Source organism: Suillus fuscotomentosus, assembly GCF_016647785.1.
Source record: "Suillus fuscotomentosus strain FC203 chromosome Unknown F5891scaffold_12, whole genome shotgun sequence".
NCBI lineage: Eukaryota > Fungi > Basidiomycota > Agaricomycetes > Boletales > Suillaceae > Suillus > Suillus fuscotomentosus.
In genome coordinates this window covers 110666-137501 of record NW_024539524.1, presented here as the reverse complement: position 1 = coordinate 137501, position 26836 = coordinate 110666, and the positions used below count along the sequence as shown (strand labels likewise).

General features: G+C 49.2%; 7 protein-coding genes across 7 annotated transcripts; 4 read left to right on the top strand and 3 right to left on the bottom strand.

Annotated features, from left to right (window-relative positions):
* Positions 1-3944: 3944 nt before the first annotated feature.
* On the top strand, positions 3945-7821 carry F5891DRAFT_1276265 (CAS/CSE protein). Its single transcript, XM_041370230.1, has 15 exons — positions 3945-4198; positions 4255-4425; positions 4478-4858; positions 4908-4970; positions 5019-5135; positions 5192-5605; positions 5660-5806; positions 5858-5991; positions 6043-6158; positions 6207-6363; positions 6411-6502; positions 6566-6869; positions 6928-7107; positions 7165-7308; positions 7360-7821. The coding sequence occupies exons 1-15, from the start codon at positions 3995-3997 to the stop codon at positions 7682-7684; spliced, it is 2949 nt and encodes a 982-aa protein (XP_041229103.1). The 5' UTR covers positions 3945-3994; the 3' UTR covers positions 7685-7821.
* Positions 7822-11309: 3488 nt separating this feature from the next.
* Positions 11310-13811, bottom strand: F5891DRAFT_1016867 (uncharacterized protein). The gene is made up of 23 exons (XM_041360972.1): positions 13766-13811; positions 13457-13707; positions 13389-13407; positions 13256-13334; positions 13183-13196; positions 13033-13131; positions 12975-12984; positions 12905-12922; positions 12828-12853; positions 12750-12775; positions 12666-12700; positions 12585-12609; positions 12516-12527; positions 12451-12466; positions 12359-12398; positions 12207-12307; positions 12098-12157; positions 12019-12046; positions 11910-11967; positions 11835-11859; positions 11742-11787; positions 11569-11685; positions 11310-11458 (listed from the first exon to the last, which is right to left on the bottom strand). Exons 2-22 carry the CDS (start codon positions 13494-13496, stop codon positions 11641-11643), a joined length of 822 nt encoding a protein of 273 aa, XP_041229102.1. The 5' UTR covers positions 13497-13707; positions 13766-13811; the 3' UTR covers positions 11310-11458; positions 11569-11640.
* A 377-nt stretch (positions 13812-14188) lies between these two features.
* Positions 14189-14515, top strand: F5891DRAFT_947060 (uncharacterized protein; the record flags this gene model as incomplete). Its single annotated transcript, XM_041374714.1, has 2 exons — positions 14189-14389; positions 14429-14515. Coding segments are annotated over 2 exons (288 nt in total), but the record flags the coding sequence as incomplete, so codon positions are not given.
* Positions 14516-15965: 1450 nt separating this feature from the next.
* Positions 15966-17402, bottom strand: F5891DRAFT_1162913 (L-Aspartase-like protein; the record flags this gene model as incomplete). Its single annotated transcript, XM_041365307.1, has 2 exons — positions 17042-17402; positions 15966-16997 (listed from the first exon to the last, which is right to left on the bottom strand). The coding sequence occupies exons 1-2, from the start codon at positions 17372-17374 to the stop codon at positions 15966-15968; spliced, it is 1365 nt and encodes a 454-aa protein (XP_041229100.1). The 5' UTR covers positions 17375-17402.
* An 877-nt stretch (positions 17403-18279) lies between these two features.
* F5891DRAFT_1209972 (ABC-2 type transporter-domain-containing protein) lies at positions 18280-23484 on the top strand. Its single transcript, XM_041369159.1, has 19 exons — positions 18280-18499; positions 18563-18992; positions 19049-19308; positions 19363-19681; positions 19738-19833; positions 19888-20109; positions 20160-20355; positions 20408-20623; positions 20677-21048; positions 21100-21203; positions 21262-21378; positions 21427-21541; positions 21598-21713; positions 21767-21931; positions 21986-22337; positions 22388-22752; positions 22805-22902; positions 22952-23208; positions 23260-23484. Exons 1-19 carry the CDS (start codon positions 18325-18327, stop codon positions 23353-23355), a joined length of 4071 nt encoding a protein of 1356 aa, XP_041229099.1. The 5' UTR covers positions 18280-18324; the 3' UTR covers positions 23356-23484.
* A 79-nt stretch (positions 23485-23563) lies between these two features.
* Positions 23564-24812, bottom strand: F5891DRAFT_1171307 (uncharacterized protein; the record flags this gene model as incomplete). The annotated part of the gene is made up of 1 exon (XM_041365539.1): positions 23564-24812. Exon 1 carries the CDS (start codon positions 24545-24547, stop codon positions 23564-23566), a length of 984 nt encoding a protein of 327 aa, XP_041229098.1. The 5' UTR covers positions 24548-24812.
* On the top strand, positions 24783-26789 carry F5891DRAFT_75080 (WD40-repeat-containing domain protein). The gene is made up of 2 exons (XM_041373101.1): positions 24783-26164; positions 26211-26789. The coding sequence occupies exons 1-2, from the start codon at positions 24917-24919 to the stop codon at positions 26634-26636; spliced, it is 1674 nt and encodes a 557-aa protein (XP_041229097.1). The 5' UTR covers positions 24783-24916; the 3' UTR covers positions 26637-26789.
* Positions 26790-26836: the final 47 nt, after the last annotated feature.

Below are 26836 nucleotides of genomic sequence, written 5' to 3'. Positions count from 1 at the left end.
CCACTATGGTAATTCTGCCACTCTCCAGGATGTATCTGAATGGGCTGGTATTAGTGTTGGGTCTGTGGTTAACTGCACCAATCGTATAATGGTTGCACTGCTTGACCAGCATGATGCCTTCATGGGTTTTCCCCCACCTGATTCACAGGACTTTGAGCTTGCTCGGCAATATACTGCACGGGTGACCACTTGCCCTGAGTGGCAGAATGGAGTCCTAGCTGTTGATGGGACATCAATTGACCTGTATGAGACACCTGGATTTTATCACCAGTCTTTTTATGACAGGAAATCCAAATATTCCCTGGGCTGTCAGGTATGTTTTTTTTTTTTTAATTTCATGGTTTAAAATTAAAATAAATTCAAGGCAGTCATTATGCCCCACAATCTTCTCATAGTTGATTATTCTCTTGGTCACCCTGGAAGCATCCATGATGCATACGCATTCAGATCTACTCGTATCTATCAAGAACATGACACACTTCTTCCAGCTGGCCACTGGGTCTGGGCAGACAGTGCTTATCCACTGGACACCTGGTGCATTGCCCCTTTCAAGAAGCCCCGCAATGGACGGCTGACAGCAAATCAGAGGACATTCAATTATCACCTTTCTACAGTTTGTCCCTTTATTTTTCCATTTTTTTCTGATTTAAATTTGATTTATCTAGGTCCGTGTACGAGTGGAGCATGCATTTGCTGCATTGAAAGGGCGGTTTCAATCTCTTCGAGATCTCCGACAGAATATCAATTCAGCAGATGACTTACGGACAGCAGTCCATTGGATTCAGTGTTGTCTGATCCTACACAACATGATCATACGGTTTGAAGAAGAACATGCTCTGACAGAGGACCAGGGATCAGTCAAGTGGTCTTGTCAAGAGGCTAGAAACTTTATGTCTCAAGAGGCAGCTGAAGGACCAGATGGTAATGACCAAGTAGGTGATAGGTTATATGAAGGGACTCCAGGTCATGCTCGTCGTGAGAGGTTGATGGATCTCTTGTTTGACAGCCCTCACTCAAAGGCACAACGTAGACAGGGATAGCAGTTGTAGTTACAAATTTCCACTTGAATATGTTTTCTTGGCTCTGAAGGTGTGATGCTTGACATATGTTTTCTTGGATAAGTAATGTTTGATAACCTGAGGAGATGTTAGATGGTACATATAACTAGTACACTTGCTAGGATAAGCACCACAATATTAAGCAAGTGAAGAGACTGACCATCACAGCTGCTTAGGTTTGAAATCAGCTTTCTTTGCGTTGCAAAGAAAGCTAATAAACCTAGAGCACTGTGATGGTCAGTCTCTTCACTTGCTTAATATTGTGGTGCTTATCCTAGCAAGTGTACTAGTTATATGTACCATCTAACATCTCCTCAGGTTATCAAACATTACTTATCCAAGAAAACATATGTCAAGCATCACACCTTCAAAGCCAAGAGGAAACACCATCATGGTCCATTGAAAACTGGTAGTACATGAACTATCAACATAACATGAACAGGACTAATGGTTAACATAACAACATATGTAGTATGAAGGACAGCATGAGATATGTGATGCAAAAGGACAACAGTAAGACTACAACAACACCCTCAAGAGTTAGAACCGCTCATCAAACGTTGGTACTCAATCTTCAGCTGAAGCGCTCTTGCCTCCTCAGCATGCGCATGTGCCAGCGCAGCATGCATCTTCGCCTCCGCTTCGCGGAGGCGAATCTCCGTATCCTTCGCTTCCTGGGAGCGCTGATGAGTGGCGACAGCTTCCTTGTCGCAGTGTACACGCTCCTCGCGCAAAAACTTGTGCTCATTTACCTGACGGGCGAGGTTGTACTTCGCCATGTAACGCTCGTTCTTGAGCTCGCCCCGAGTGATCCGGTCCGACTGGACGCTTCCGATCTCGTCGTTGAGCCGGTTCAGGTCGCCTTGAAGATCCGACCGCACCCGTTTCACCTGCCTCCCTTTCCCCTTGGAGGATGGGAGTTGTGACGTCTGGGAGGTGGAGGCAGGTGCCGACATCGTCGTTTTCGACAGCGAGGAGCCGCTGGACGAGGGTTTTGGCGAGTTGGCGCTGGTCCGGCTTGTCCTCGACACGCGCTTGCCGAAGGCAGCGCGACTATCGTGGAGGGAGGTCTGCGATTTCGGGGGAAGGACGAATGATGATGACTTGGGCGAGGGGGAACGAGATGATGAGGGGGATGCAGACTGACGTGCCCGACGTTTGGAGGCTCTGGGCTTGGGGGGGCTGTTCAAGATGGTGACGTCACCCTCCTCTTCCCAGTAATTTGACGTTACGGGAGGCTGCGGCTGTGGCACGTCGTCGAAGCGAAGGTCCATGTCCATGTCCTCGTCGTATCCGTCGCCGACGTAATTGTTGTCACAATACGTATCGGACTCGGAGGGGGCAGGCGCGGGAGGGTGAGAGCGAGCGATGATGCCGGGATGGGAGGGATGGTACCCGGATGGCGAGGAGGAGGAAGCGAAGGGGGGGACAGTAAAGGGCGCCTGAACAGAGGGCGCAGAGGGCGCAGAGCCAAAGGGCGCCTGGCCAGAGGGCACAGAGCCAAAGGGCGCCTGGCCAGAGGGCGCAGAGCCAAAGGGCGCCTGGCCAGAGGGCGCAGAGCCAAAGGGCGCCTGGCCAGAGGGCGCAGAGCCAAAGGGCGCCTGGCCAGAGGGCGCAGAGCCAAAGGGTGCTTGGCCAGATGGCGCAGAGCCAAAGGGCGCCTGGCCAGAGGGCGCAGAGCCAAAGGGCGCTTGGCCAGATGGCGCAGAGCCAAAGGGCGCCTGGCCAGAGGGCGCAGAGCCAAAGGGCGCTTGGCCAGATGGCGCAGAGCCAAAGGGCGCCTGGCCAGAGGGCGCAGAGTTGAAGGGCGCCTGGCCAGAGGGCGCAGAGCCAAAGGACGCCTGGCCAGAGGGCGCAGGGACGAAGGGCGCCTGACCAGAGGTCTGGGCACCTTGGGTGAGAGCGAAGAAGTTAGCAGCGTGATCAGTTCCAGGGCGTGATGAGACGGTCTTGACGGATAGAGCAGGGTTTGTCCCCATGATGGAGAGGAGCTCGTCATACCACGGGAACGTATGTAGTACTTGCGCTGTAATTTTTATTAGTTTAATCTGATTAAATATAAATATAAAAAACATACCGTGCAGATTTTGAGCGACGTCGTTTGGCATGACGCCGGCACCCGTCGAGTTTAATTTGTCGTGACATTCACGAAACCTTTTTTTGAGACTGGAGGGAATGTTAGTACACATGTGAATCGATACGAAAAATCGTACCTCATGATATGATTGTTGGTCGAGTCGCGAAACTTATCCGGCACCTCAGCGTATTGCGCCGCATAGTTAGGATCAGCCTGGAAAACATGGCGGGCGACGACAGAGCAAACCGAGAGTTTATCCTTGCCCGATGGGCGATCACCCTCGGTATGCGATTGTTTCCCGTCCGAAAAGAACAGAACTCGGCAGTCTGCTGGATGGTTGCGGAGGTACTCGATAACCCTCTGGGTGCGAGAGGGGTCCGCCTGCCACTGCACGACGAGCTTGGGTGCCTGGGCAGCATGATCGTTACCTCGAGTACTCCGAGATTTTCCTCGGCCACGGGTGACGGGTCCTTGGTTGTAGTCCATAGATTTGGGCTGCAAACACTTGAGGCGTGCAGAACGACGAGGACGTGGTGGTCGAATGACAGGCATAGTTTTCGAAGTCCGAAACTATGCCGATGTGCCGCATGTCCTATGCGTGTTGTTCCTGCCTGAATTGTCAGTTTCTAACCGAAGTTACCGAGCTTTACCGAGCTTTACCGAAAATTCCCATTTTACTCTGAGTACCATTAATGATTAGTTGGTCTACTCATCGATACTAGCTATAAAATTAGGGGTTTACCTAAACGGGGTTAAGACAAAGGTAAACCAAACAAAGAGCACGCGTCCAGTGAACAATAATCCCCGTACTGAACTTCGCGACAAGTCAACTGGCGAGATTGTTCAGGCCAAAGCTGAGATGTCCAATATAGCCTCTCTCCTTCAAGCCTCTCTCCAGCCTGCTTCTAGGAAACAAGCAGAACAGCAACTGCATGCACTTGCATCACAGCAGGGATTCCTGGCACACCTCCTTACGCTGATCCTCGACGGATCCTATGATCACTCAACGCGCCTAGCAGGCGGAATTTATCTCAAAAATATTTCTAAACTACGATGGGAGGAGGTGCGTAATAATATTTCTTTGATCATGTCCATTCATCTCATCTATGGTTCGAACAGGACGATGCACCCCTCCCGGAAGCAGACAAAGCAGCACTCCGATCCCAGCTTGTCCCAGCCATGATTGCACTGTCGGATCCTACGGTTAAATCCATTCGTGCTCAAATCGCTGAGTCTGTCGCTCTGATCGCCGAACTTGACTTTCCAGCAAAATGGACTGATCTCATTGACGTGCGCTATCCATGTTCAACCACAGGCTTGCTATCTGACGCTTCCACAACAGCAACTCATCTTATCACTTTCAAAAACGGACTACAGTATTAATGTCGGGGTCCTACAGACTGCTCACTCGATCTTCAACCAATGGCGAGCCCAAGTTCGCTCGGACGAGCTATTCACGGAGATCAACTTCGTGTTATCTCGTTTTATGCAACCCTTCCTTGATCTTTCCAATCAAACTGCAACCATCCTGCTTTCTTCCCCTGCCCCACCTAACATCGCTATCGTAACACAAGCCCAGATTATTCTCGTTGATATATTCTACGACTTTACGTGTCAAGATCTACCCCCAGGTATCGAAGATGCTCACGACTCCTTTTTTGCTCCACAAACTGGACTCTTTCAGCGTTTCATGTCATGGGACCCAGCAGAACTTCGATCCGACGTGAGCAATGTCTTTGTCGTCCATTGCCAATTACTGACACTTCATTTAGCCTGATGAAACACAGCCATCACTGCCCGCTCAGTTGAAGACCAAGATTTTCGAGATTGGCGAGGTTTGCAGCAGGTCGGAAATGGTGAACAAATGCTAACAAATGTAACAGCTTTACATCAAGCTTTTCCCAGACCAACTATCACGCTCGCCTGCTGTCGAGGGATTTGTACAGAGCGTATGGGAGCTCATCGGGTCGAACAAGCTCCCTGGTGTCGCGGATGACTCTGTACGCTTTCAAGTTTGTTTTGTTCTTTAACGACCTCATTAGCATCGGCCTCCTAGCTTGTCTCTCAATCTTTGCGTTTCATATCCACCGCAATTCGGTCGGGTTACTACAAGTCGCTTTTCTCTTCGCGCGATACCATTGCCTCTCTCGTACAAGGTGTCATTATCCCTAATATTGGACTACGCGACCACGAGATGGAGCAATTTGAAGATGAGCCGCTCGAGTTCATTCGGCTTGATTTGGCTTTCGGAGGCAGTGCATCAGAAGTGGCAACTCGGCGTCAGGCAGCTGCAGACGTGCTGCAAGCCTTAGTCAGCTCGGGTTACCAAACCGAAGCCACGGAAATTGTGGGGACGTGGATCACTTCAGGATTGCAACAGTACAATTCGAACCCTGCGCAGAACTGGAAGGCGAAAGACAGTGCCATATACTTGCTCACCGCTGTGGCAACAGAGGCGTCGACAACACAGGTGAGTGAGCGTCAGTTTTTGTCGATGAGCACTGCAATCTTACGGCAATCAAAGCATGGTGTCACGTCCACGAATGCATTGGTGGATGTCGTGAAGTTCTTTTCTGAGCATGTGTATCAAGATCTCCAGGCACCGGCTGGCAGTATTCATGAAATCCTCTATGTTGATGCGATTCGATTCCTTCTGACTTTCAGGAACCAGGTATTTGTAATTTAATACGAGCTAACGCTTCAGCGCTCATACTTCTACCAGCTGACAAGAAATCAACTTCTGTCGGTGCTCCCTCTGTTAGTCCGGCATCTAAATGCGGATCACTATGTCACGTACACATATGCTGCGATCACGATCGACCGTATACTGTCCATCAAAAAGGGGACACAATTGTTGTGCGTTTGGATTTGTGTGACGGAAACCTTGCGCTCATGCTCTGACCACAGATTCTCTCAAGCCGATATCCACGATCTTGCTGCTGACTTACTCAATGCACTCTTGAACAAGATAGAAGCTGCCGGTCCTCCTGAAAAGGTTGCCGAAAATGACCACTTGATGAAATGTAAGTCAATCACATACTGTGCTGGCGGGTGCTGACTCTCGTGTGCAGGCGCCATGCGCATAATCGTCACCGCGCGTCAAACTCTTACTCCTGTCTATCAACAAGTGCTCCAGCGACTGGTCACTATCCTTGGTGTCATTGCAAAGAACCCGAGCAATCCCAATTTCGACCAGTACATATTTGAAAGTATATCAGCGTTGTTGAGGTATGTTTTCGCTTCATACCAGGAACCCTGGCCGACACTCTTTGCAGGTTTATTGTGGGTGGTACACCTTCCACTCTGCCTATGTTCGAGCAGACGCTCTTTGGCCCTTTCACGTTTATTCTTCAACAGGACATAGACCGTAAGGAGCTAAAATCTGGCTTATCTTTCATTTCTGACCCTCATTTCTGATTTTACCACCCAGAGTATATCCCTTACGTTTTCCAAATTCTCGCTCAGATGCTAGAAGCTCACAGCACTGGCGTGCCATCCGAATATCGCTCACTCCTGCCCTTCCTCCTGACGCCCACATGCTGGCAACAAAAGGGCAGTATTCCCGGTCTCGTGAAGCTCCTCAAAGCATTCCTTGCCCGTGATGCTGCTGAGATGGTCAAGACAGGGCAGATCACAGCCGTGCTGGCCGTCATCCAGCAACGCCTGATACCCTCCAAAATTAACGATGGTTGGGGTTTTGAACTTCTGCAAAGTGTAGTGCAGCATGTGCCTCCGTGAGTTTTCTGTGTTCTTGCTATGGTGAGGGTGGAATTTACAGCATTGGCTGGTTAGAGCGCAGCTAAAACAATACTTCAAGGCAGTTGTCATGACGTTACTCACAAGGATGCAGACGAGCAAAACGGATAAATATGTATATCTCTTTTCCCACTTCCTTCTCTTCACGATTGCCGTTAATGTTGATGGGCTTGGGCCGGACTATGTCATATCCGCTATCGAAGATATTCAGGCGCAGTAAGGCACATGTTACTCTTCAAATCTGTCATATCGCTCATCTATTACATTTTGCAGGCTTTGGTCGCAAGTTCTTGTCAACTTCATCATCCCGCAGGTGCCAAAGATGCCACACAAAGACAGGAAAGTCGCAGCTGTCGGCCTCATCCGCATGCTCACGCAGAGCAGGATCATGCTTACGCCTCCAAGCACGCAGAGCTGGTGAATCGCACCCCCTCCCCTTTTTGCTACTAACTCACGTCCCTTTCACAGGCACCCGGCATTCGTCTCCGTCATCAGGCTCTTCAGCGAGCCACAGTATCTCGCCAAGTCAAAAGACGAAGAACAAAATACTGGCATAACGGAGATTGACTTCGAGGAGCAGACTGCGGGGTATCAGGCTGCATATTCCCGACTCGCGGCGGCAGACGGCGCACCTGTGGATCCCGTGGCGTATGTGCGCGATCCGCAAGACTTCTTAGGGCAGGCACTGGTGAAAGCGGACCCACGCGTGAGGGGTTTGCTGGCTACAGGTGATGAAAAGGTAGTGCAACCATTTGTGCAGGCGCTTGTGGCGTCTGGGTATGCGATCCAGTAAATTATATAGCTGGGAGTGGCTGCTGCGTCTTTGCGGCATCATTTGTGTGACAGGAAGGACGACACTACACTTATGCTGATGTATATGCCTGTATAATGTATGTGGATAGCTAGCCAATGCGATACCGATTTGACTTGTGCAGTTGCGACGAGGTAAAGCAAAAGACATGCGCGCACACAATTGAACCACGCCCATTCTTTAATAATGCATCTTTTGCAGTGACCGCTCCGGCTCATCATATGCATCATGACGTACCGCGTTGTTTTGCATGCATGTGCCACGACTGCCACCATTCGCGACTCACCTATGACCGTACATGTTATGGTTGAACGCTGAACTGCCGGCTCACTCATAGGCGACTCGTGTCGGGAGATCCAGCTACACTATTAGACGTATGTAAATTCCTCGTTGTATGTGTACTGCGTACTCTCGATAAAGAACCGAAACATATTTCATGTCTGGCCAGTAGTACTGTAAGGACATGACAAATATTCAAAGACAAAGTTCCAGGCGCCAGCCCGGGCAGTCAAATGCTCGATCAATTAAGACAAGACGAGAACAGTGGGGTAGACCAAGTGGCCTGCATCGAGGACGAGTCATGCACGGCGAGTACGTCGGCATTTCGGCACATGGCTCAGGAAAGGATGGTTATATTGCGTTACCAACAACATGAACTTCATTTATGATACACTAAGGCCCCGGTCGACAAGATTCAGAGCAACAAATACATATGCATATATTGACAGCCCTGAAAAGATATCATATAGATCAGACAGATCCTAGTCCCCCTTTGTCGCAGCGGCTACCCGAGTAATGTTGTCGAACTTTCCATTTTAGGGAAGAAAGAAGGACATCGGACATCTGAGGTGCACGCTAGTACATGTCCATCCTTCGGTCCTTTGAAAGCTGGTCCAACATGGTCCATAGAGCCAATAAATGCTTTTGAGTATAAGAGCATCATCAGACTACTACGATGCTACAGGTTCCTTGAGCCCAAACCCTGGTAACCTCAGAAGATCCACGAAGACGATGAAAACATTAACTCTGCGTCACCATCCTGGTAGAACTTCCGAGGCTGCCAGGGACTTGCAAGTCTGAGGAGGTCCGTGCTCGTTAAGTCCAATAGTTTGAACAGACTGCAAGAGGTGAAAATAAGCAAGAGATGGAAGGTAATGACGACGGAGAGCAAATACCAACGTTTTATATACCATGGCCCATGCACACGATCAGTTGAGGTGGATATGTAAGACCGTTTCAAGAGCTTGATGTAATAGATCCTAGGGCAGATCAAGTCGTCAGGGAGACAAGGTTCCGAGGGACTTTAGGGTAGTATTGGCAGGTGACAGCTTCCTCGTGCTCAGAGAAGTTGCTGAATTGAGCGTATGACCGAGTATCGGGTTTGTCAAAGAAAAGCATTGGATGATACATTAGAATGCCGTGGAGATCGACAAGCCTGCAGTGTAGAGGAATGTGGGGTGAAGGGACCCTGTTCGGTCCGAATAAAGTTGGAGTATTTGAATCAGGAGTCAGTAGTACGACTTGAGGGGACCGAGTAGCATAATCGCGCGCATTCGTGACAAATATTCCACTGCGAACCGGTCTTCTGACTGTTTTGGAAGAGTGGATGTCAAACTTGGACCACGCGTAGGCTCTGTCTCTCAAGAATTTGTTGATGCTTGGAAGTAGGAGTGAGGTTCGAGCTGTCCGTCACAGTCACGGTGTTTGGGGCAGGGTGCAACTTTTGGCCACGGACTTCAACGATGTACTGAAATCTGGCGAAGAGCCTGGCATACCTGCCGCAAGAGCACCCTTAGTATCAAAATACATCTGGGGCAACAATGACATCAATAAGGTCGTAGATTGTCACTGACACTGATGTACAACAAATAGTATCTGGACGCCTGTATTGCGTGTTCAGCTTGCATGCCAGGCTGGAGAGACAATACTTGTACCTGTTCGTGAAAATAAAAAGCGTCGGGAATGCTGGCGTAATGTTCTTTAGCACTGATTCGGATGGATACTCGGCAATGAAACTCTCTAAGACATCACGATCATTGTCGTCTGCGGGACGGTCGTGTGAACGTCACACACGACATCAGAGGTAGGCGCAGGTGGAGCAGAATACTGGTACTCAACGATCGAGTATGGACTCCCTCAAGTTGTTGTTTACCGTCTGCAGAGTGACTGGATGAGGTTAGAGATGAAAAGTAATGACGATGCAGAGGAAATGCCTACGGTTTATAAACCATGGCACACAATCAAAATTCATTTGAGGTGAATCACGGACAGTGAATTGACTTGAAACCGTTGTGCTGGGCAGTGTCAGCTGGAGGATGTTCAATCGTTGCTCACTGGGTATTTGCGGCACGATGATCCTGGGAACCATGTCAGCATCTTACCGGTATACCTCGTCTTCCAGGCCTCTTCCGACCATCCTTCAATGGTACTTCTAATATCAATCCTGTTGACACACTCATCCGAGGTTCTGCATATCTTGATAACCGAGCCCGCCTTTCGGATCGAAGAACCATCACAATATCCCAGGATTCACCTCCACCGTAATGTGCCGCTTTCTTCATGGACGGCAAGCTGTATACCATCACAAGTCCCTTAGTACGAAAGGCTGGCTTCGTCATGATATAGTGCATCAGCACGCCCAGGCCTCTTTGACTGGCTGCACGTCTCCAAAGTCTAGGATGCAAGGACAGCATCTGGCGTTGTATTCACAATCACGAACAAAGGTTCAGAAACTTTCCTTCTCTTCTTTTTAAATAAGGTTTGTCTTGCGTACTTATCGCTTTATTCCGTATATCAGGCTATTGCCCTCTCCCATGGAGATCAAAGTAGAGAGGCGATGTTACTCGTTATAGAGCTGTCCGAACTATCGTGTATGATATATTTGCATATTGTGTCTTGGAAGTGAGCGCTTAGAAGGCTTACGCATCGGCGCTAATATTTACAACCTCACACATCAAGCATGATACGAGTATGTTCAGCTTGAAATCGATACTTTGGATCCCATGCGCCATGACAAAGCCACTGCTACTGTCCGCTCCAACGCTTTCCCATCGGGGTCGGAGCTTCGCTCTTGGTGATATGTCGGTATAATGTAACTAATAACGATGCTTGACCGTACCCGGTGCTTTGTCCAGATCTTTGGATGGAACCTCAGGCTTTCAAGTCCTCGTTGCTGACTGCACGCCAGAAACGGTACCAGGCTTTCCTGTTGGCAGGTAAACCGGACGAAGCTCTCGAATCATACCTGACTACATCATTTCTCGTCTTTCTATGGCTCGCGTCAAGCTTGGCGTATGCAGTGTAAGTGGTACGTTAAGTGATAACTCGTACAACTCAACTGCAGGTTACTGTGTACTACTTTTCCGATCTTCGACCCAAACTTACAAATCACTTCTGTCAAGGTTCGCTGACAGTGAGAGTACATATACAGCCATCCTCGTCTTCACATCGATTACCAACGGACGTGATAGTGAACAACCTCGCTTAACTCCTTTAGCAGCTTGTCCAGGAGCCAGTAGCCAGGTGGACTAGCGCATCCCAGCACGATCTCGGCGATCGCGTTCTGGAATCTCTCATGGCGGGAACTCGCACTCAGTCGTCCGAACTTGTTTGGATTTCTGCGGCTGTCTGCCATGACCTCATGAGTCACTGCAGTGCTATACAATATATATACATATGTACTTGTTTCAACTCAACGTCATCTGCATATGCCAGCAGTATTGAATTTTTTGGCAGTTCAACTGCCGGTGAAATGATATCTATCTTGTGCTGGGTGAAATAATGTACAATGCAATGTTTATGTCCTACAAAGGGTTCGACTTAGAATTGTATGTGGGGTAGGCCTCGCAGTACAACTCACAGCTAGCTTTCAAAATTTGCCTCAGTGGGTATCACACAATGCGGCGCGGGAAGTATGCTAGAGAGACCTGATGTTTGCATCATGCCAGTTCTGAAGCGATGGTGTAGATACTGGGACAAGCGTACTGCGATGGCGTCGTGTCAGGTACAGTCGGCACCAGAGAATATCGGGATCACCTACGTCATCGTTATCAACCAGCTCCCGTAGCTCAAGACGAGAGTTAAGACTTGTAGGGGTAAGGCTTTGGTTACTGAGGCGGGGAAATGGACTTACACACTGAGAAAACTATTTAGATAACCTGCAACACGGGTGGATAAGTTTACGATGAAATACAAGCGGGGGACGTACAGTGACTCATGAGAATGTATGGTACAAGAAAGGCGCCATTGTGTGGGCAGACGAGAAACTGAAGGAGAGAGTTTGTGAGTGGAATCACTTCTCCCGTTGAAATGCATACCAGTATGAGAAATAATGTGACATCTACACTGAAATGACGAATCAGTCGTGGAACAGCGTCGTACGAGAGACACGATTACGTGGTTATCAAGCCCACATTGACAACAAGCACGGTCAATCTAGTGATGAGACCACCGAGTCTTGACAAAAATGAGACGACAAGATTGAAAAATGATGGATGGGACGGACCTTCCTATCCCGGTCCGGGACTTATGAAAAAAGTACACTTGTGTAGCGGCAATTAGGAAGTCACATGCCATCGAAGACAAGTAAAAACTAGAAGCGGGCAGCTGAGGGTCGCGTAAGGTTGTGGAAGCTGATAGATTTGAAGGTGGGCTTACGTTGCTGACGTGAGTGCTATCCCACAGGGGATCACGGACACTTAAAAATATGTGAACGTCGATTAGTCCATTGTTGGACCAAGTAAACTCACGTTTTGACAACCATTGCTGCGACCAATTTGAGCAAGAGATAACATAGAGTGGAATTTAAGCGTACCTCCACCAGATCCTGTGTGTAAGTTATGCGAATCAGCCATGTCGCGCTCAGAGTAGATGGTTATTTTACCTAGTGCGGCCAATGCCAAAAGGACCTGCGGCGCCGGCATATGAACAAACTGAGATACTCATGCAGACTTCCCAGACTTACTATGAAAAATGTGACGATGATGTTTCCAAAGCTAACTAGAGAGTTTTGAGTGTAGATTCTCGAGATTGTTGGCTTAGACCTCACGTCGCCATATACGGTGAGCATATGTCCTAAAAGGCGGAATGAGTGCTTATTGCCACGAAGTAAAGATAACAGACGTACAATTGCACCAGAAAAGCTATTATTGACTATGACAGAGTGAGGATGCTTCTGATTGAAAGGGACGCTGAACAACTTACAGTAATGCCCATTGATGCCTGTGAATGAGTTGTTACGACACTATGATATGATGAAACAAGAGAAGCCTACCTCAAATGTTCTAGTTAAAGATGAGTATAAGCGGAACGACAAGTGTGAAATGACATACTTTGATACATGTGATGACATTGCAATGTCACCCTGCCAAACTATGGTATAGTGATATATCGATGCGGCGACAAGGGCGAGCTGCGCTGTATCTAACGTCCTAGGGACATGATTCAGAGCGCAGACCGAGTTTCAGAGTCAAGTGACGAACCACAGAAAGGCTACCTGAAAAAGACGCTTGAGATTTGCAATTGGGGATGAGGTACGTGAGATGCTGTGCTTACCAGGGCCTTCATACACCATCTGTCTTTTGGATAAGTTCGGAAATACCGCCAGGTCTGGGCGAGAGTAAAACCATAGAACCTAATAAAAAGATGATGATGAACGATGTCGGGATATCAACTGGAATGAGCTCACATGCTAGAGACGATGACTCCTGGTAGCGGTTAGTAGGGTGTCATGGAGGGATTGAGTGTGACACTAACCAATGAAATGTGAAGCTAGGACGGCGAGAGTATCTTCCATGGTGGGGAGTGTAAGGAGCGTGAAGGGATGGAGGAAGAGGGCATAAAATACAAGATGAGGATCAATTGGGATGGATATACATGCCGTGGTCTACGGAGCGCTTCGACAGACGACATGAACGACTAGAGAAGCTAAATTACATGGAAGGGGTATTCCGACCTCCGCCAAAAACAGTACTCTCGAGAACTATCAGGCCCATCATGTATGAAGCCTAATTCAGTTTAGATTTAATATTAATTGTTTTATGATTCCTCGTAATACTCGCTCACATCCTATGATAACCTTGCTCGGTCCATCACTATGTACAAGTCGCGCCAAGTTCAATCCGAGGAGATCATGCAGGATCAGCTTAATTACTTATCATTTCGGCTATAGCCGGAGTCTGCGACAGGCGTCTGATCAGACTTACTCGCTTCGCTTCGCACCTCGAACGGTACTCAAAATTTCACACTCATAGCTCCCAAGTTACACAACGATGCTTGGCTACGCGCCATCGAAGAACATTTTCCTGACCCGAATGACTCTCTCCCTTTACTGTCATAGATCCTAAGCGCTTGCGTAGTGTCTCTCGACAATTCACTTGGAATCATGGATGGTGGGTGAGTAGGTCCCTGACCTCTCAGCAGGGAATCCTATTTAGATTCGATTATGAACTCTCTCGTGTTTTCAAGGGAATAGGTGATATATGACACTTGACTGACCACTGCCAGACTTACATTCAGGATATCTGGCATGGTCACCCCCCCTTGATTGTAACACTCCCTGACGATGTCGCCTCAACAGGCAACCCGTGGGACGCATATGCTCTTGCCACTGTATCACCTACGATGCGCGCACCAGATGATGACAGTTGGCACCAGGATCTTGTTTACAATACCATGTGGTTGCTTTTAGTGTAACTCGAGCGGTGGAATCAAGCCTCTGATGCGGAGAACCGTCTTAAGATCCAGATGGTTTTGATGACAGGGCTTGGAATGGGTACTGGAGGCATTGGCGTAGCAAATGCGCACAGCAGATGAATGGCACGTGCGGTAAAACATCTTCGTCTGCCGCGTGTGTCGGAATGACGTAGGACAGCGCGTAAGGGGCGTCCGAGCCACGACAGACTGCCAGAAACGCAAGTTTTTTTGACAACGTCTATAGGGCGCTAAGATCGTTTGTACCGCTCACATGATTAGTAGCAGCTCCAATCTTGGTCTTTGCAGGAGCTTCCCTCGCCCTGAATTAAATAGATCACTTTTTGGTGCGACTTCTCATGCATGCCTAGTATGATTCACCTGTCTGATTGATTGTTCCTTCGCTGCATCGCACATCCGGCAAGTGCTTCACTTTTTGATGCGATCGGGCATCTTTCATACAGGATATACATAGTACAGACATTTCTAGGAACAAACGACCGACGCATTCGGCCAGTTTTCTTATCCGCTCTTGCGCCTGCTGGCTTCTGCGTTTGGGCTGTTCCAGACTATGTCGAACTCGTAGCTAATAAAGTCGGAGACAACAATTCAATCTGGACACTTGCACTTCTGCATGGGCGATGAATCCAGTGCAATTTGACCAAAGACGCATCGAAGTAGGCACAGTCCGGCCCCTTGAAGAACACGATAAATATATGGCCATACTACAGATAACGTCCCACAGGATACCATTTTCCTTATTTCGACTAACATTTCTTTCGTCAATCGGAAAACGGCGCTGCCATAATGTCCTATGCCACGTTTGCCTAATGGTACGCCACTCGACTTGTCCGTGGTTATATAAGCCAGGCTGGTCCCGAGCCTAACTGTTACTTCTGAGCGGCATACCTCTAAACTCAACTCACGGTGCTATATATCGTCACATGCGCTTATGGATACCTTACGGCGTAGTACAGCATCGTCCCTCCAGGAAATTATCCAAAGGTGGCTCAGCATGTTTGAGTTGGGTTGCATATAAGTAGATGTAACAGGCTACCATAACATAATGCATCAAAATAGGTTAGGTTAGCGACAAGGTCAGCACCGAGTACTACTCAAGCCCATGGTACTGATATCTCCTTTCGTGTGATTGATGTAGGTGTCAAATTAAGAAAAAACTGGCCAAAGTTGCACCAGTGTATAATGTTATCAGATATGGAATCCGCTGTATGTGTCAACCGTCAGACGATCTCGTGAGACCCTGGCAGGTACAAACAAATCTGGGCTGGTCCGGCAAGTGAGACGGGAAGGACTAATGTACATAGTCCGGGTGACTATGCAAGGTGTGCAGCTCTGATGCTTTCGGCGGAGATTAGTATCGTGTGTTCAGCACGCCATAACGAGGACTGGCATCACCCCGGGCACGTAGGACATCATGGAACCTTGCTGTAACAATAGTACGTGTACGACCTAGTGTGATAATCGGTGAACGTGGAAAGCGATAAACGACAGCTGATAAACCCCCTTGCGGTCCTACACAGACATCAACTGATAGCGGGCAAAGTCTTATTTACTAACCGGGATAAGTATCTGCCAAAACACGATCAACCATCTCCACGGACAATCCCGTGTAACTAGCTGGATCACAGAGCCCCTCGAGCTCCTCTTTCGATAGCCCGCTCTCCCGGACTTTATCATCGGCACAGAGCAGTGTCAACAAGGGGAGATCCTCCCGAACGCTCCGCCCACAAAGTTCGTAAACCAAATCATGCGTAAATTGTCGTCCCAATTTTGGAGCGAGGCCCATCATGACAGCCTCACTTACCACGCCGCCTCTTGTGATTTCCAGATTTCTCTTCATAGCGTCTGAATGCACTTCCAACCCTGTAATAAGCTCGAAAGTACGCAATAACACAGCGTGCGTGAGAGTGCATATCTGCGGGAGAACAATCCATTCTATCTCCCAAGGCCCCGTCGCGCGCTCATGATCCTCAACCATAGCATCATACAGCGCTGCAGAGAGCTGACGGACAGTCGCACCCATGGCGGTGATATACACGCTGGAGATGGGATTACGCTTCTGTGGCATCGTCGAAGAGGAACCGCGATGTGGATAGAATGGCTCTGAGACCTCTCCGACTTCCGTTTGCATCATGAGCTTGATGTCCATGGCGAATTTGGAACAGGTCCCCGTGAGAAGCGCGAAAAATCCGCCAACCTCCGCGATACGATCACGTTCTGTATGCCATGCAATCTCTGGGACTGACAAATTCAATTTCTGGGCAAGAGCTGCTTGGCATTCGAGACCCCGGCCATCTTTGATAGTGGCAAGTGTCCCTGCAGCGCCACCGAACTCGAGCACAAGCAGACGGGATTTTATTTCAGCAAGACGTTGTTTGTGGCGTTCAAAGGTGGCGAGGAGGCGAGCCATTTTGAAGCCAAAGGTCATGGGTACGGCTTGTTGAAGGTTGCTACGAGCTACCATAAGGGTTGTTTTGTGAGTTTGGCAGAGACGACGAAGGTCCGAGGTAATGGCGTTTAACGTCGCTGAGACCAGATCGAGAGTATCCCGAAGTTGTAGGACTGTTGCGGTGTCGGTGACATCCTGAGACAATAAATACTTGAAACCCAGTATGACATATGATGTACCTGGGTGGTAGCACCCCAGTGAACCCATTCGCCTAAACCAGGTTGGAGACTGTTTACTTTCTGGACTATCTGTTTGACTACCCCAAGAACGGGATAGCCTATTTTTTCCGTTTGTATTCTTAGTTCATCAAAGTCTATGTTGGTGACATGGCAAAAGGCGAGGATGGCATCGGCAGCCTGACGAGGAACGATCCCGATATCTGCCTGGACAGATGCCAAGGACGCTTCGAAGAGGAGATAATAGGAAGTACGTTGCGTATCTGACCAGACGGAGGAGATGGCTGGAGTAGAGAATATGTTTCTAAAGATGACAGAGTCAGTTACGGACGACATGGCTACTCATCGATGGGCTTGAATATAATATTTGTGCTTGTTATTATGTAATGAGGAAGAGGTTCGCCATTGTTTTGATATTATCGCTTCCTAATTAAGAAGTGGAAGGTTAAAGAAGGCATCTATACGACATTTTGAGTAGCGCCTACGCCCGTCGGGTGCGTGGTTCACCAGTTAGTTCTCGTCGCTCCACATGCCGAGTACACTCGTCATCGCAGTCTTCGGGCATGGCTCGGGGTGCCCACGGTGACGAACACAAGGCTCGGCCATGCTCCCGGGCATGCATTTGGCGCAGTGCTCTGAAGTGCTTGCCTATTCGGATACCGCTGATTTTAAAGTCCGCGAGGTTCTTGTGTTTCATGCTGTATGTATTGTGATGTGATCTCCGGATCCATGGAAGGTATCGAATTTCGGTCGAATAAGTACGCCCTGACCGAGTAATGTTTTCCTTTGCCGTCAGACTATTTAGTCTCCCAGTTCTCTCCTTGTTGACTTAAACATTTCCCCTTCCCTTCTTTTACGTTCCTCATCATGAGTCTTCCTGACTCTCAGCTGGAAACTAATGTTCCTCAGGATGAGCCACACCAAGACGAGGCCTACGAAGGCGTTCAATCATCTCCCTCTCGCGTTCCAGTCAATTTTTTTGACCCAGTTGGTGTTAGCGAACTTAAACGCACAATGACATCACGTTCCACACGTTCTCAAGTTAATCGTCGGGAAAGCTCTCGTCGCGGAAGTTCACCCAAGCCTCCTATGCCTGCCTCAGCAAAGGGCGTCGATACTCCAAGTTCATCCTCTGTGACTTCAGCATACGACGATGATGCTTTCGATTTTGAAGTCACGCTCAAAGACCTCGTCAGACGGTGAGTTCCGCAATAAAAAATAGTTGCCTTTGTTGATATATTATTAGTCGTGGCGAAGAGTCCATTAAGGGTCGTGAGCTTGGCGTCATGTTCAAAGATCTTCGTGTTATCGGTGTCGGTGCACGTGCCTCTTTACAACCTACCATCGGTTCTATGTTTAATCCTGCTGCCATCTTGAGGAACATTTCGGCGATGCGCAACCCGCCTGTCAGGGATATTCTCTCAGGGTTCGAGGGTGTCGTTGCACCTGGTGAAATGCTCCGTTAGTCGTTTTAATAAACTAACGTAAAGTTAAATTTTCGCGCTAATCACGTGTTCGCGACAGTGGTTCTCGGACGACCCGGTTCCGGTTGCAGCACGTTCCTTAAGACTATTGCAAACCAGCGTGGCGAATACCATGCTATACAGGGCGAAGTATGCTATGATTCCTTCACCCCCGAAGATATCGCAAGACAGTATCGTGGAGATGTGATCTACTGTCCCGAAGACGATGTCCACTTTCCGACCTTGACCGTGGAGCAAACCTTATCTTTCGCCATCAAAACGCGTACTCCACATGCTCGGTTCACAGACCAAACCCGTGAACAGTTTAATCGTGACGTAGTTGACATCCTCGTGCGCATCTTCGGTCTTCGTCATGCCCGAAACACTGTTGTCGGCGATGCTGCCATTCGTGGTGTTTCAGGAGGCGAAAAGAAACGTGTCTCCATTGCGGAGGCACTGTCTTGCCGTGCCCTCATTGGCGCGTGGGACAAGTGAGTTTATATGTGTTTGTTGTCCATTGGCCATGGTACTAATGGTAATATTTTAGCTCTACTCGTGGTCTCGACGCGTCCACTGCACTTGAGTTTGTTCAGGCCTTACGTATCGGCACGGATATAGGTCGTCTTACTACCATTGTGTCTATTTACCAAGCAGGAGAGCAGCTTTACGACCTCTTCGACAAAGTATGCGTCATTGCAGATGGCAAGATGGTGTACTTTGGCTCAGCTAAGGAGGCGCGTCAGTACTTCATTGATATGGGTTATGAGCCGCAAGACAGGCAAACCACTGCTGACTTCCTCGTGTCTGGTATGTTCCATATTGATTTAGAAGGGATTTAATTGTTAATACAGTGATTTCCAGTGACCAATCCAAGCGGGCGAAAGATTCGTGATGGTTTTGAGGGCAAAGTTCCCAGAACGTCGGAGGAGATGGCTGCTGTGTTCCTCGCTTCCCCTCTTGGTCAGGCAAACCGCGACTCCATTGAGCATTACCGCTCCCACAATGTTGGGAAGCCAGAGCGCATAGACGCATACAGGCAGAGTGCCATAATGGAGCATGCCGACACGGCTCCCAAGGCACACTCGTATACGATCTCTATTCCTATGCAGGTTAGAGCTGTTATGATGCGCCGCGTGCAAATCATCAAGGGAGATTGGGGCACTGTAGTCGTCAACCTTGCGTATGTGTCCCGCCAATTTTAGTCCATCAATCGACTGACCATCAAATTTACTCTAGCGTGCAAATCTTTCAGTCCATCATCATGGGTACTGTGTTCTTGAAACTACCTGATGCAACCTCTGGTTACTTCTCTCGTGGTGGTGTCCTGTTCTTGTGCGTATTTTGCTTCCAAAGTTGCTCAAGTGCATGTGTTCAATTCGTCCTCAGCGCTCTCTTCTTCGGTGCTTTATCGTCCATGGCAGAAATTCCGGCTCTCTTCGCTCAGCGTCCAATTGTGCTCCGGCACCATAAGGCAGCGATGTACTACCCGTTCATTGAAAGTTTCGCACATACAATGGTTGATATCCCGTTCACATTCGTTATTCAAGCTGTGTTCGTGGTTATTCTATATCTCCTGGTCGACCTTCAGAGAACGGCATCTCAATTTTTGTGAGTCTTGCCTTTGATGCAACTGCCGAGTCCTCGCTGAATCCATATAGCATCTTCTTCCTATTCGTTTTTGCTATGACTACGACTATGAAAGCTTTCTTTAGAATGGTTGCCGCGTGCTTTAAGACTGAGTCTGCGGCTACGTCTCTTGCTGGTGTCGTGGTCGTAGTAGTAGCGCTCTTTACTGGTTATACGATTCCCAAGCCCAACATTCCAGGTGCTCTCCGCTGGATTATGTATATCAACGTACGTTTCTGGATTGCAATTGTTGGTATGCGTGCTCACTGCCGGTGTGCAGCCCGTGCGCTATGGTTTCGAGGCTCTGCTGACGAACGAGTTCCACACTCTGAACGGCACCTGCTCAATGCTTGTTCCCTCAGGCCCCGCATATCCAAATATTTCGTTGGCTAATCAAGTGTGCGCTACGGTCGGTGCCCAACCTGGTCAAAATTATGTCGATGGGAATCTCTTCACGCAATTGTCCTATGATTACTACTATAGTAACCTTTGGAGGGTAAGTCTATGGATGTTTCTGTGGCATAGGGATTCACTAATTGGGCTCTTCAGGACTTTGGTGTCGTCTGTGTTTTCTTCGTTGGCTTCCTCGTTATTCTGTTCACCGCAACCGAGTTCAACACCGCTTCTGCATTTGACACTGCTGTGACGCTTTTCAAGCAGGGTACCCGCGCTGCTGAGGCTGTTGATGAGTCTAAGGACGAGGAGAAAGGCGCTCACCCTGAGCCTGCTGGGCCTTCGAGCACGGATGCGAGCCCTGCAGAACTCGATAGGCCCTCGGCAACGGACGTCTTTACTTGGAGGCATTTGCAATACACCGTGCCTATCTCCGGAGGAACACAACGTCGGCTCTTGGACGATATTTCTGGCTTTGTCGCTCCTGGAAAATTGACAGCCCTCATGGGTGAGTCGGGTGCTGGAAAGGTGAGGTATTTGCATGTCCCAGTGTCATCACCATCTAATGTATATTTCTAGACTACACTCCTCAACGTCTTGGCACAGCGTGTTGATGTCGGTGTCGTGACTGGTGATCGTTTGGTCAGTGGCCAGCCCCTTCCTGCGGACTTCCAGGCACAGACGTACGTACACTGTTGAGAATTCAGGTGATTTCAAGTACTAAAACAAATTATTTGCTAGCGGCTACTGCCAACAAATGGACACTCACCTTCCTCAATCCACTGTTCGAGAGGCTCTGCTGTTTTCTGCCCACCTTCGCCAGCCCCAGACAGTTCCTATGGCTGAGTTGGCGGAATAGTGAGTTGTCATTGACCCCTTTGCCACTGGTTTATAATATTATTTCAGTGTCGACAAGTGTCTCGTCATGTGCGGCCTGGAGGATTATGCTGATGCCGTCGTCGGGTCTTTGGGCGTTGAGCACCGTAAACGTACGACTATTGGGGTTGAGCTCGCTGCTAAGGTTTGTCCATATTACGTGTTGCCGTCCAGCGATGTGCTGATAGGGAGGTGGTATAGCCTAAACTTCTCTTATTCTTGGACGAGCCTACTTCTGGTCTTGACTCTCAGTCCGCCTGGGCCATCATGAAGTTCCTTCGCGAGCTTGCCAACAAAGGCCAAGCCATCCTCTGCACGTAAGTTTCATATAGCGAGTGTCATAGCATAATGTCTCACAATCTTGATTTAGAATTCATCAACCTTCTGGAGAGCTGTTCCAAGTCTTTGACCGTCTCCTGCTCCTTAAGAAGGGAGGCCAGACTGTGTACTTCGGTGACATCGGCGAAGGGTCTTCTACCATGCTTGATTACTTCGAGCGCAACGGTGCCTCTCGATGCCATCCTGATGCTAACCCGTATGTACTTCTTGGTGGTATCTTAACCCTTCTGAACTTGACAACTTATTCCAGGGCCGAGTACATGCTTGATGTCATTGGCGCAGGTGCAACAGCGTCGACCTCGGTCGACTGGCACTCCATCTGGAAGAATTCACCTGAGGCTGCCACACTCCAAGAGGAGATTGAGAACATCCACAATGAAAGCCGCGCTCGCCCTGTCGTTCAAGCAGCACGGCCCACCGAGTTTGCGACGTCGTGGTATCACCAGCTTGTAGCCCTCACACAACGTAATTTCCAGGCATATTGGCGGAATCCAACCTATCTCATAGCCAAGTTTGCGCTTTGCATTGCGGGAGGCTTACTTATTGGCTTCACGTTCTACAAGACCAGTGACTCGCTCCAGGGTACCCAAAACAAGCTCTTTGTATGTGATGTTTTGTAGCACATGACGAAAATCTCTAACCTATTTGTTAGGCGATCTTTTTAGCCTCAGTACTTTGTGTTCCCCTCTCGCAACAGCTTCAGGCGATGTTCATCAACATTCGGACTGTCTATGAAATTCGAGAGCGCCCAAGCAGGATGTACAACTGGACCGCTCTCATTGTCAGCCAAATTCTGGTCGAGCTTCCATGGAACATTATGTGCTCGTCGGTCTTCTTTGTTTGCTGGTACTGGACTGTCGGGTTCCCCAACGATCGCGCGGGATACACATACCTCATGTATGGTATCGTATTCCCCATGTACTACACAACTGTCGCGCAGGCGGTCGCTTCCATGGCTCCAACCGCTGTGATCGCGTCACTTCTGTTCAGTGCGCTGTTTTCGTTTGTTGTCATCTTGTGAGTAAATGCAGATGCACGTGATATGACCTTGTCCCTTACTGTTGTGTAGCAACGGTGTCTTACAGCCATATCGTGCGCTCGGTTGGTGGCAGTGGATGTACCGCGTCTCCCCTTTCACTTACTTCATCGAGGGTCTGCTTGGTCAAGGTGCGTCTTTCGAGCGAAGTCAGTACATGATTCTTAACATTTCCTTTAGCTATTGGTGGCAGTGATATTAACTGCGCTCAGCATGAGTTCGTCCCTGTCATCCCTCCCAGTGGATCCACTTGCTCCGAATACCTGAATCCATTCATGGAATATGCTGGCGGTTACCTCGCCGACCCCAGCGCCACGTCCACATGTTTGTTCTGTCCTTACCGCACGACCGACGACTATATGTTCGCCGCATTTAACATCAAGTCTTCTCACCACTGGCGTGACTTGGGCATCATGCTTGGTATTACCGTTTTCAACGTAAGTTCTTGCCATTGAGTACCTTCATTGAGCTAATTGTGTGCCTTGCAGGTTTGTGCAATTTTCACGCTCACGTACATCTGTCGCATCCGCAAGGGCAACCCCTTAGCCGGTCTGCAGCAGAAGCTTGCTAGTCTCCGGAAGTAATGCATGATACTGATCTGAACCCTAATGACTTCATACACCCTCACTTGCATATGAATCCCTATTACATTCCTTTCTCATTCAAATATTCCATAATTTCTGTAATTTGATACCACACGCCTGCTGCACTCAGTGATACTTTGCGTACTATCGTTTTCTGCCATTCTGAGCACAGTAGAAGTAACCTCTGAAATACAATGGATTGACAGGACTACCACGTCGAATCGAGTCTGGACAACCTGCTGCCCCTAGAAGGAAGCAAAGAGCTCGGGACATTGGCGCTCGCCTGCGATACACGATAGGACGACCTCGCAATATCCCAATCCGATTCTGTAGACTTGGCAGGTTTCACAGTAGCTGTGGAGTCATCGTGAGTAATGATGGGCGCGCTCCTGGTACGAGAGTGATCTGAATGGCCGGGAACATTGAGAAGGTAGGGTGTGGAGGAAGCACTGTCTTGGGTGGTGACGCTGTCGTGATCACGGTGCCTGAATGCAGTGTACGCGATTAGGTTGCTGAACCGGGTGCGCATGGTGGGCTTGGGTGATGGTTCGTTGGGGTCATACAAACGTACGTCCTTGCGGGCCGGCTGGCCGGGAAACGAGAATGTCTTCAAGCTCTGGTGCTCTGTTTCTGTATCGGGCACAGGCACTTCAGAAGGGAACGGCCTCTCCCTGTGTCCCCAAGACTCCTGCGACAGCCGTAACTTGCGCTTTGCCTTCCGGAGGTACTCGAGAGTGTACTTGCCGATGGTGACGCAGACCACGAGAGCGAGGACAGAACTGACAACAATGGCGAGGACGAGGACGTTGCGCTGAGAGGGATTTGACTGTGGCGCAGATTTAATATCAGGTGAGCTTTCGGAGACATGAGTCGGCGAAGCTGTCGCATGGGTAGTGGGGGAAAGGAATAAAGCAGTGGGAGCCGTAGGGGTGGTGTGCTGCTCATAGGCTGTGGGCACGGTTGCAGGAGCATCATTCTCCTTGAACTGGGCAGCGCCAATGATCATTGCCATTGCAGCTGAGGCGGGGCGGAGACCGTCAGGGCCATGCGTCAGGGGTGAATCTGTGGGATTAACCCCGGTGAATGGGACGGTCTCTACCTGCTGTATGTCATCTCTGGGTGAATCGATGGGACTACCGTGGGCTATGCTGATAAGAAGAAAAGATATGAATATGGTTCTGAGGAACATCATCCGGGCGGGTAATGAACGTGGAATCGTCGTGGAAACGACGGAGATAAAAATGGTCGTGGTTGCAAGAAAAGAGGATGTAGTCTTATTCGCACACGGACTGTTTTCATACTAGTACTATCCAGTGCAAGTTGGCTGACACCAACTTGGAGGATTTCCAAAGCGGCTGACAGACTCTGGAACGCGTCGAAAAACAAAGCACGTGGACAGAGATCAAACCGAAAAACAAAGCACGTGATATACACGTGCCTACACGTTCAAATGCCACAAACCATGCTTATTGCTCAAGATCACACAATTGTTGTTTTCTTTTCCTTGCGCCTTCCATTTGCTCTCAGGTCGTTCTGATTGTGGTGCTCGCTGTGTGTCACAATGACCTCGATACCCAAAACACCATCTCGCTATAGATCACGTTCAGATGCAAAGACACCGCTCACTCCGTCTATCATCTCTGCCTTCAATAGTATCTCCATCTCCCCACAGAAACGATCTCATCCTGCTGACCTCTCAAATCCATTTATTACAAAATCGCGACAAGCTTCTCCCGTAAAACGCGCAACTGGAGGTGGCGTTATCGTCTCAGACTCATTTCACCGCCAAGCGGGTGGAGGAGTCATCAGAAAAGGCGGTATCGAGACCCGTTTGGATGTCGTTTCACGCGATTACCTGCCCCCTACATCACAGCCTAGACCAGAGCTCAAGCGCTCAAGGTCAACTCCTGCTACTCGGGAGCGCACGCAATCTACCGGTGACAATCGTGATCGTTTCATTACTACTCGTGAAGCCGACGATGTTGCTGCCACGCTCGAACTCATGAGTCTCAACCCAAAAACTGTATCACCGGGACATACAGCTCGTCTTGCAGCTGCCACAGGTGTCCCTCTCAATCGCCGCGTGCTGGCTTATCACGAGGCGCCCCCAGCTTCATCTTCAGACTCTACGCTTTCCCAGCAGCGTGAACTAGCTCGTCCGCTCTACGGACGCCCAGGTGAACTCCCTTCTTCAACTAGCTCTACAACCAACAAGTCCCGCCGCATTCCTACTCAGCCCGAGCGTGTCCTCGATGCTCCAGGCATGGTTGATGACTTTTACCTCAATCTGGTGTCATGGTCTATCCAGAACGTTGTTGCTGTCGCCCTTGCTGAGAGCACGTATGTTTGGCGGGCCGATACAGGGATCGTCTCTCACCTTAGTGAAGCGCCTGAGGGCACATATGTCTCCTCCGTTGATTTTTCGAATGATGGTGCTTACCTCGGTATTGGTCTTGGTACTGGCGAAGTCGAGTTGTGGGATGTAGAAGCCGGACAGAAGCTCCGGACGATGGGTGGACATCAGGGTCAAATTGCTGTGCTATCTTGGAACGCCCATATACTCAGCTCTGGATGTGGGGACGGAAGTATATGGCACCATGATGTCCGTGTCCCTCGGCACAAGGTCATGGAGCTCCTCGGACACACAGGAGAAGTCTGCGGACTGAAGTGGAGAGCAGATGGCGAACTTCTAGCGAGTGGAGGTAACGACAATGTTGTCAATATTTGGGATGGACGCTTGGGCGATGTTACGGAGGGCGCGCGCGGGCAGGCCAAGTGGACGAAGCGGAACCATACCGCAGCTGTAAAGGTGGGCTGTAGTCTCAATTATATGTGATATATCTAACACACTGAAGGCAATTGCTTGGTGCCCCTGGCAATCTTCCCTCTTGGCCAGCGGCGGGGGCACAAACGATGCAACTGTTCACGTCTGGAACAGTGGTACCGGTGCCCGTCTACACTCCCTCAAAACGCCATCCCAAGTCACCTCCATCATCTGGTCACCGCATAAAAAAGAGATTCTCACGACACATGGGTACCCTACAAACGCAATTATGGTGCACGCGTACCCGTCGCTCGAGCGTATTGCGGAGATACGGGACGCACACGACTCACGGGTGCTGTATACAGCGGTAGGGCCTGCAGGCGATGTCGTGTGCACGGGTGCCGGGGATGAGAATCTGAAGTTTTGGAGGATATGGGAGGGGGTGGGCGCAAAGAAAAAGAAAGAAGGGAAAGAGAGGTCGAGTTCGACAAGGTCAGGGATTCTGTCGATACGGTGATCTGCAAGTTGTGCTGTGCATTCTCTTATGGAAGATTGACTATATACCCATCGGAGCTGTTACATGGACGTACGTTACTCATGTGAATGAGTGATGAGTATTTCACAAACTGCTAATTAAATTGATGCTGAAGCGACTCTAGCTAGTATAGAACATTAGACTGATTACAGTTGGGAATGCCACAATCTCGACATAGCAAT

Excerpts from the sequence above, each read along its gene's own strand:
- F5891DRAFT_1016867 (XM_041360972.1), bottom strand. The coding sequence starts at position 13,496 with ATGGAAGATACTCTCGCCGTCCTAGCTTCACATTTCATTG. Across the intron at positions 12,158-12,206 it reads TCCCGGACCGGGATAGGAAG|ACTCGGTGGTCTCATCACTA; the intron begins GTCCGTCCCATC and ends ATTTTTGTCAAG. Across the intron at positions 11,968-12,018 it reads TCACATTATTTCTCATACTG|TTTCTCGTCTGCCCACACAA; the intron begins GTATGCATTTCA and ends TCTCTCCTTCAG.
- F5891DRAFT_1209972 (XM_041369159.1), top strand. The coding sequence starts at position 18,325 with ATGTTCAAAGATCTTCGTGTTATCGGTGTCGGTGCACGTGCCTCTTTA. Across the intron at positions 21,714-21,766 it reads GGCCAAGCCATCCTCTGCAC|AATTCATCAACCTTCTGGAG; the intron begins GTAAGTTTCATA and ends ATCTTGATTTAG. Across the intron at positions 22,753-22,804 it reads TTTTCGTTTGTTGTCATCTT|CAACGGTGTCTTACAGCCAT; the intron begins GTGAGTAAATGC and ends ACTGTTGTGTAG.
- F5891DRAFT_75080 (XM_041373101.1), top strand. The coding sequence starts at position 24,917 with ATGACCTCGATACCCAAAACACCATCTCGCTATAGATCACGTTCAGAT. Across the intron at positions 26,165-26,210 it reads ACCATACCGCAGCTGTAAAG|GCAATTGCTTGGTGCCCCTG; the intron begins GTGGGCTGTAGT and ends AACACACTGAAG.
- F5891DRAFT_1276265 (XM_041370230.1), top strand. The coding sequence starts at position 3,995 with ATGTCCAATATAGCCTCTCTCCTTCAAGCCTCTCTCCAGCCTGCTTCT. Across the intron at positions 5,992-6,042 it reads AAAAAGGGGACACAATTGTT|ATTCTCTCAAGCCGATATCC; the intron begins GTGCGTTTGGAT and ends CTCTGACCACAG. Across the intron at positions 6,159-6,206 it reads AAATGACCACTTGATGAAAT|GCGCCATGCGCATAATCGTC; the intron begins GTAAGTCAATCA and ends TCTCGTGTGCAG.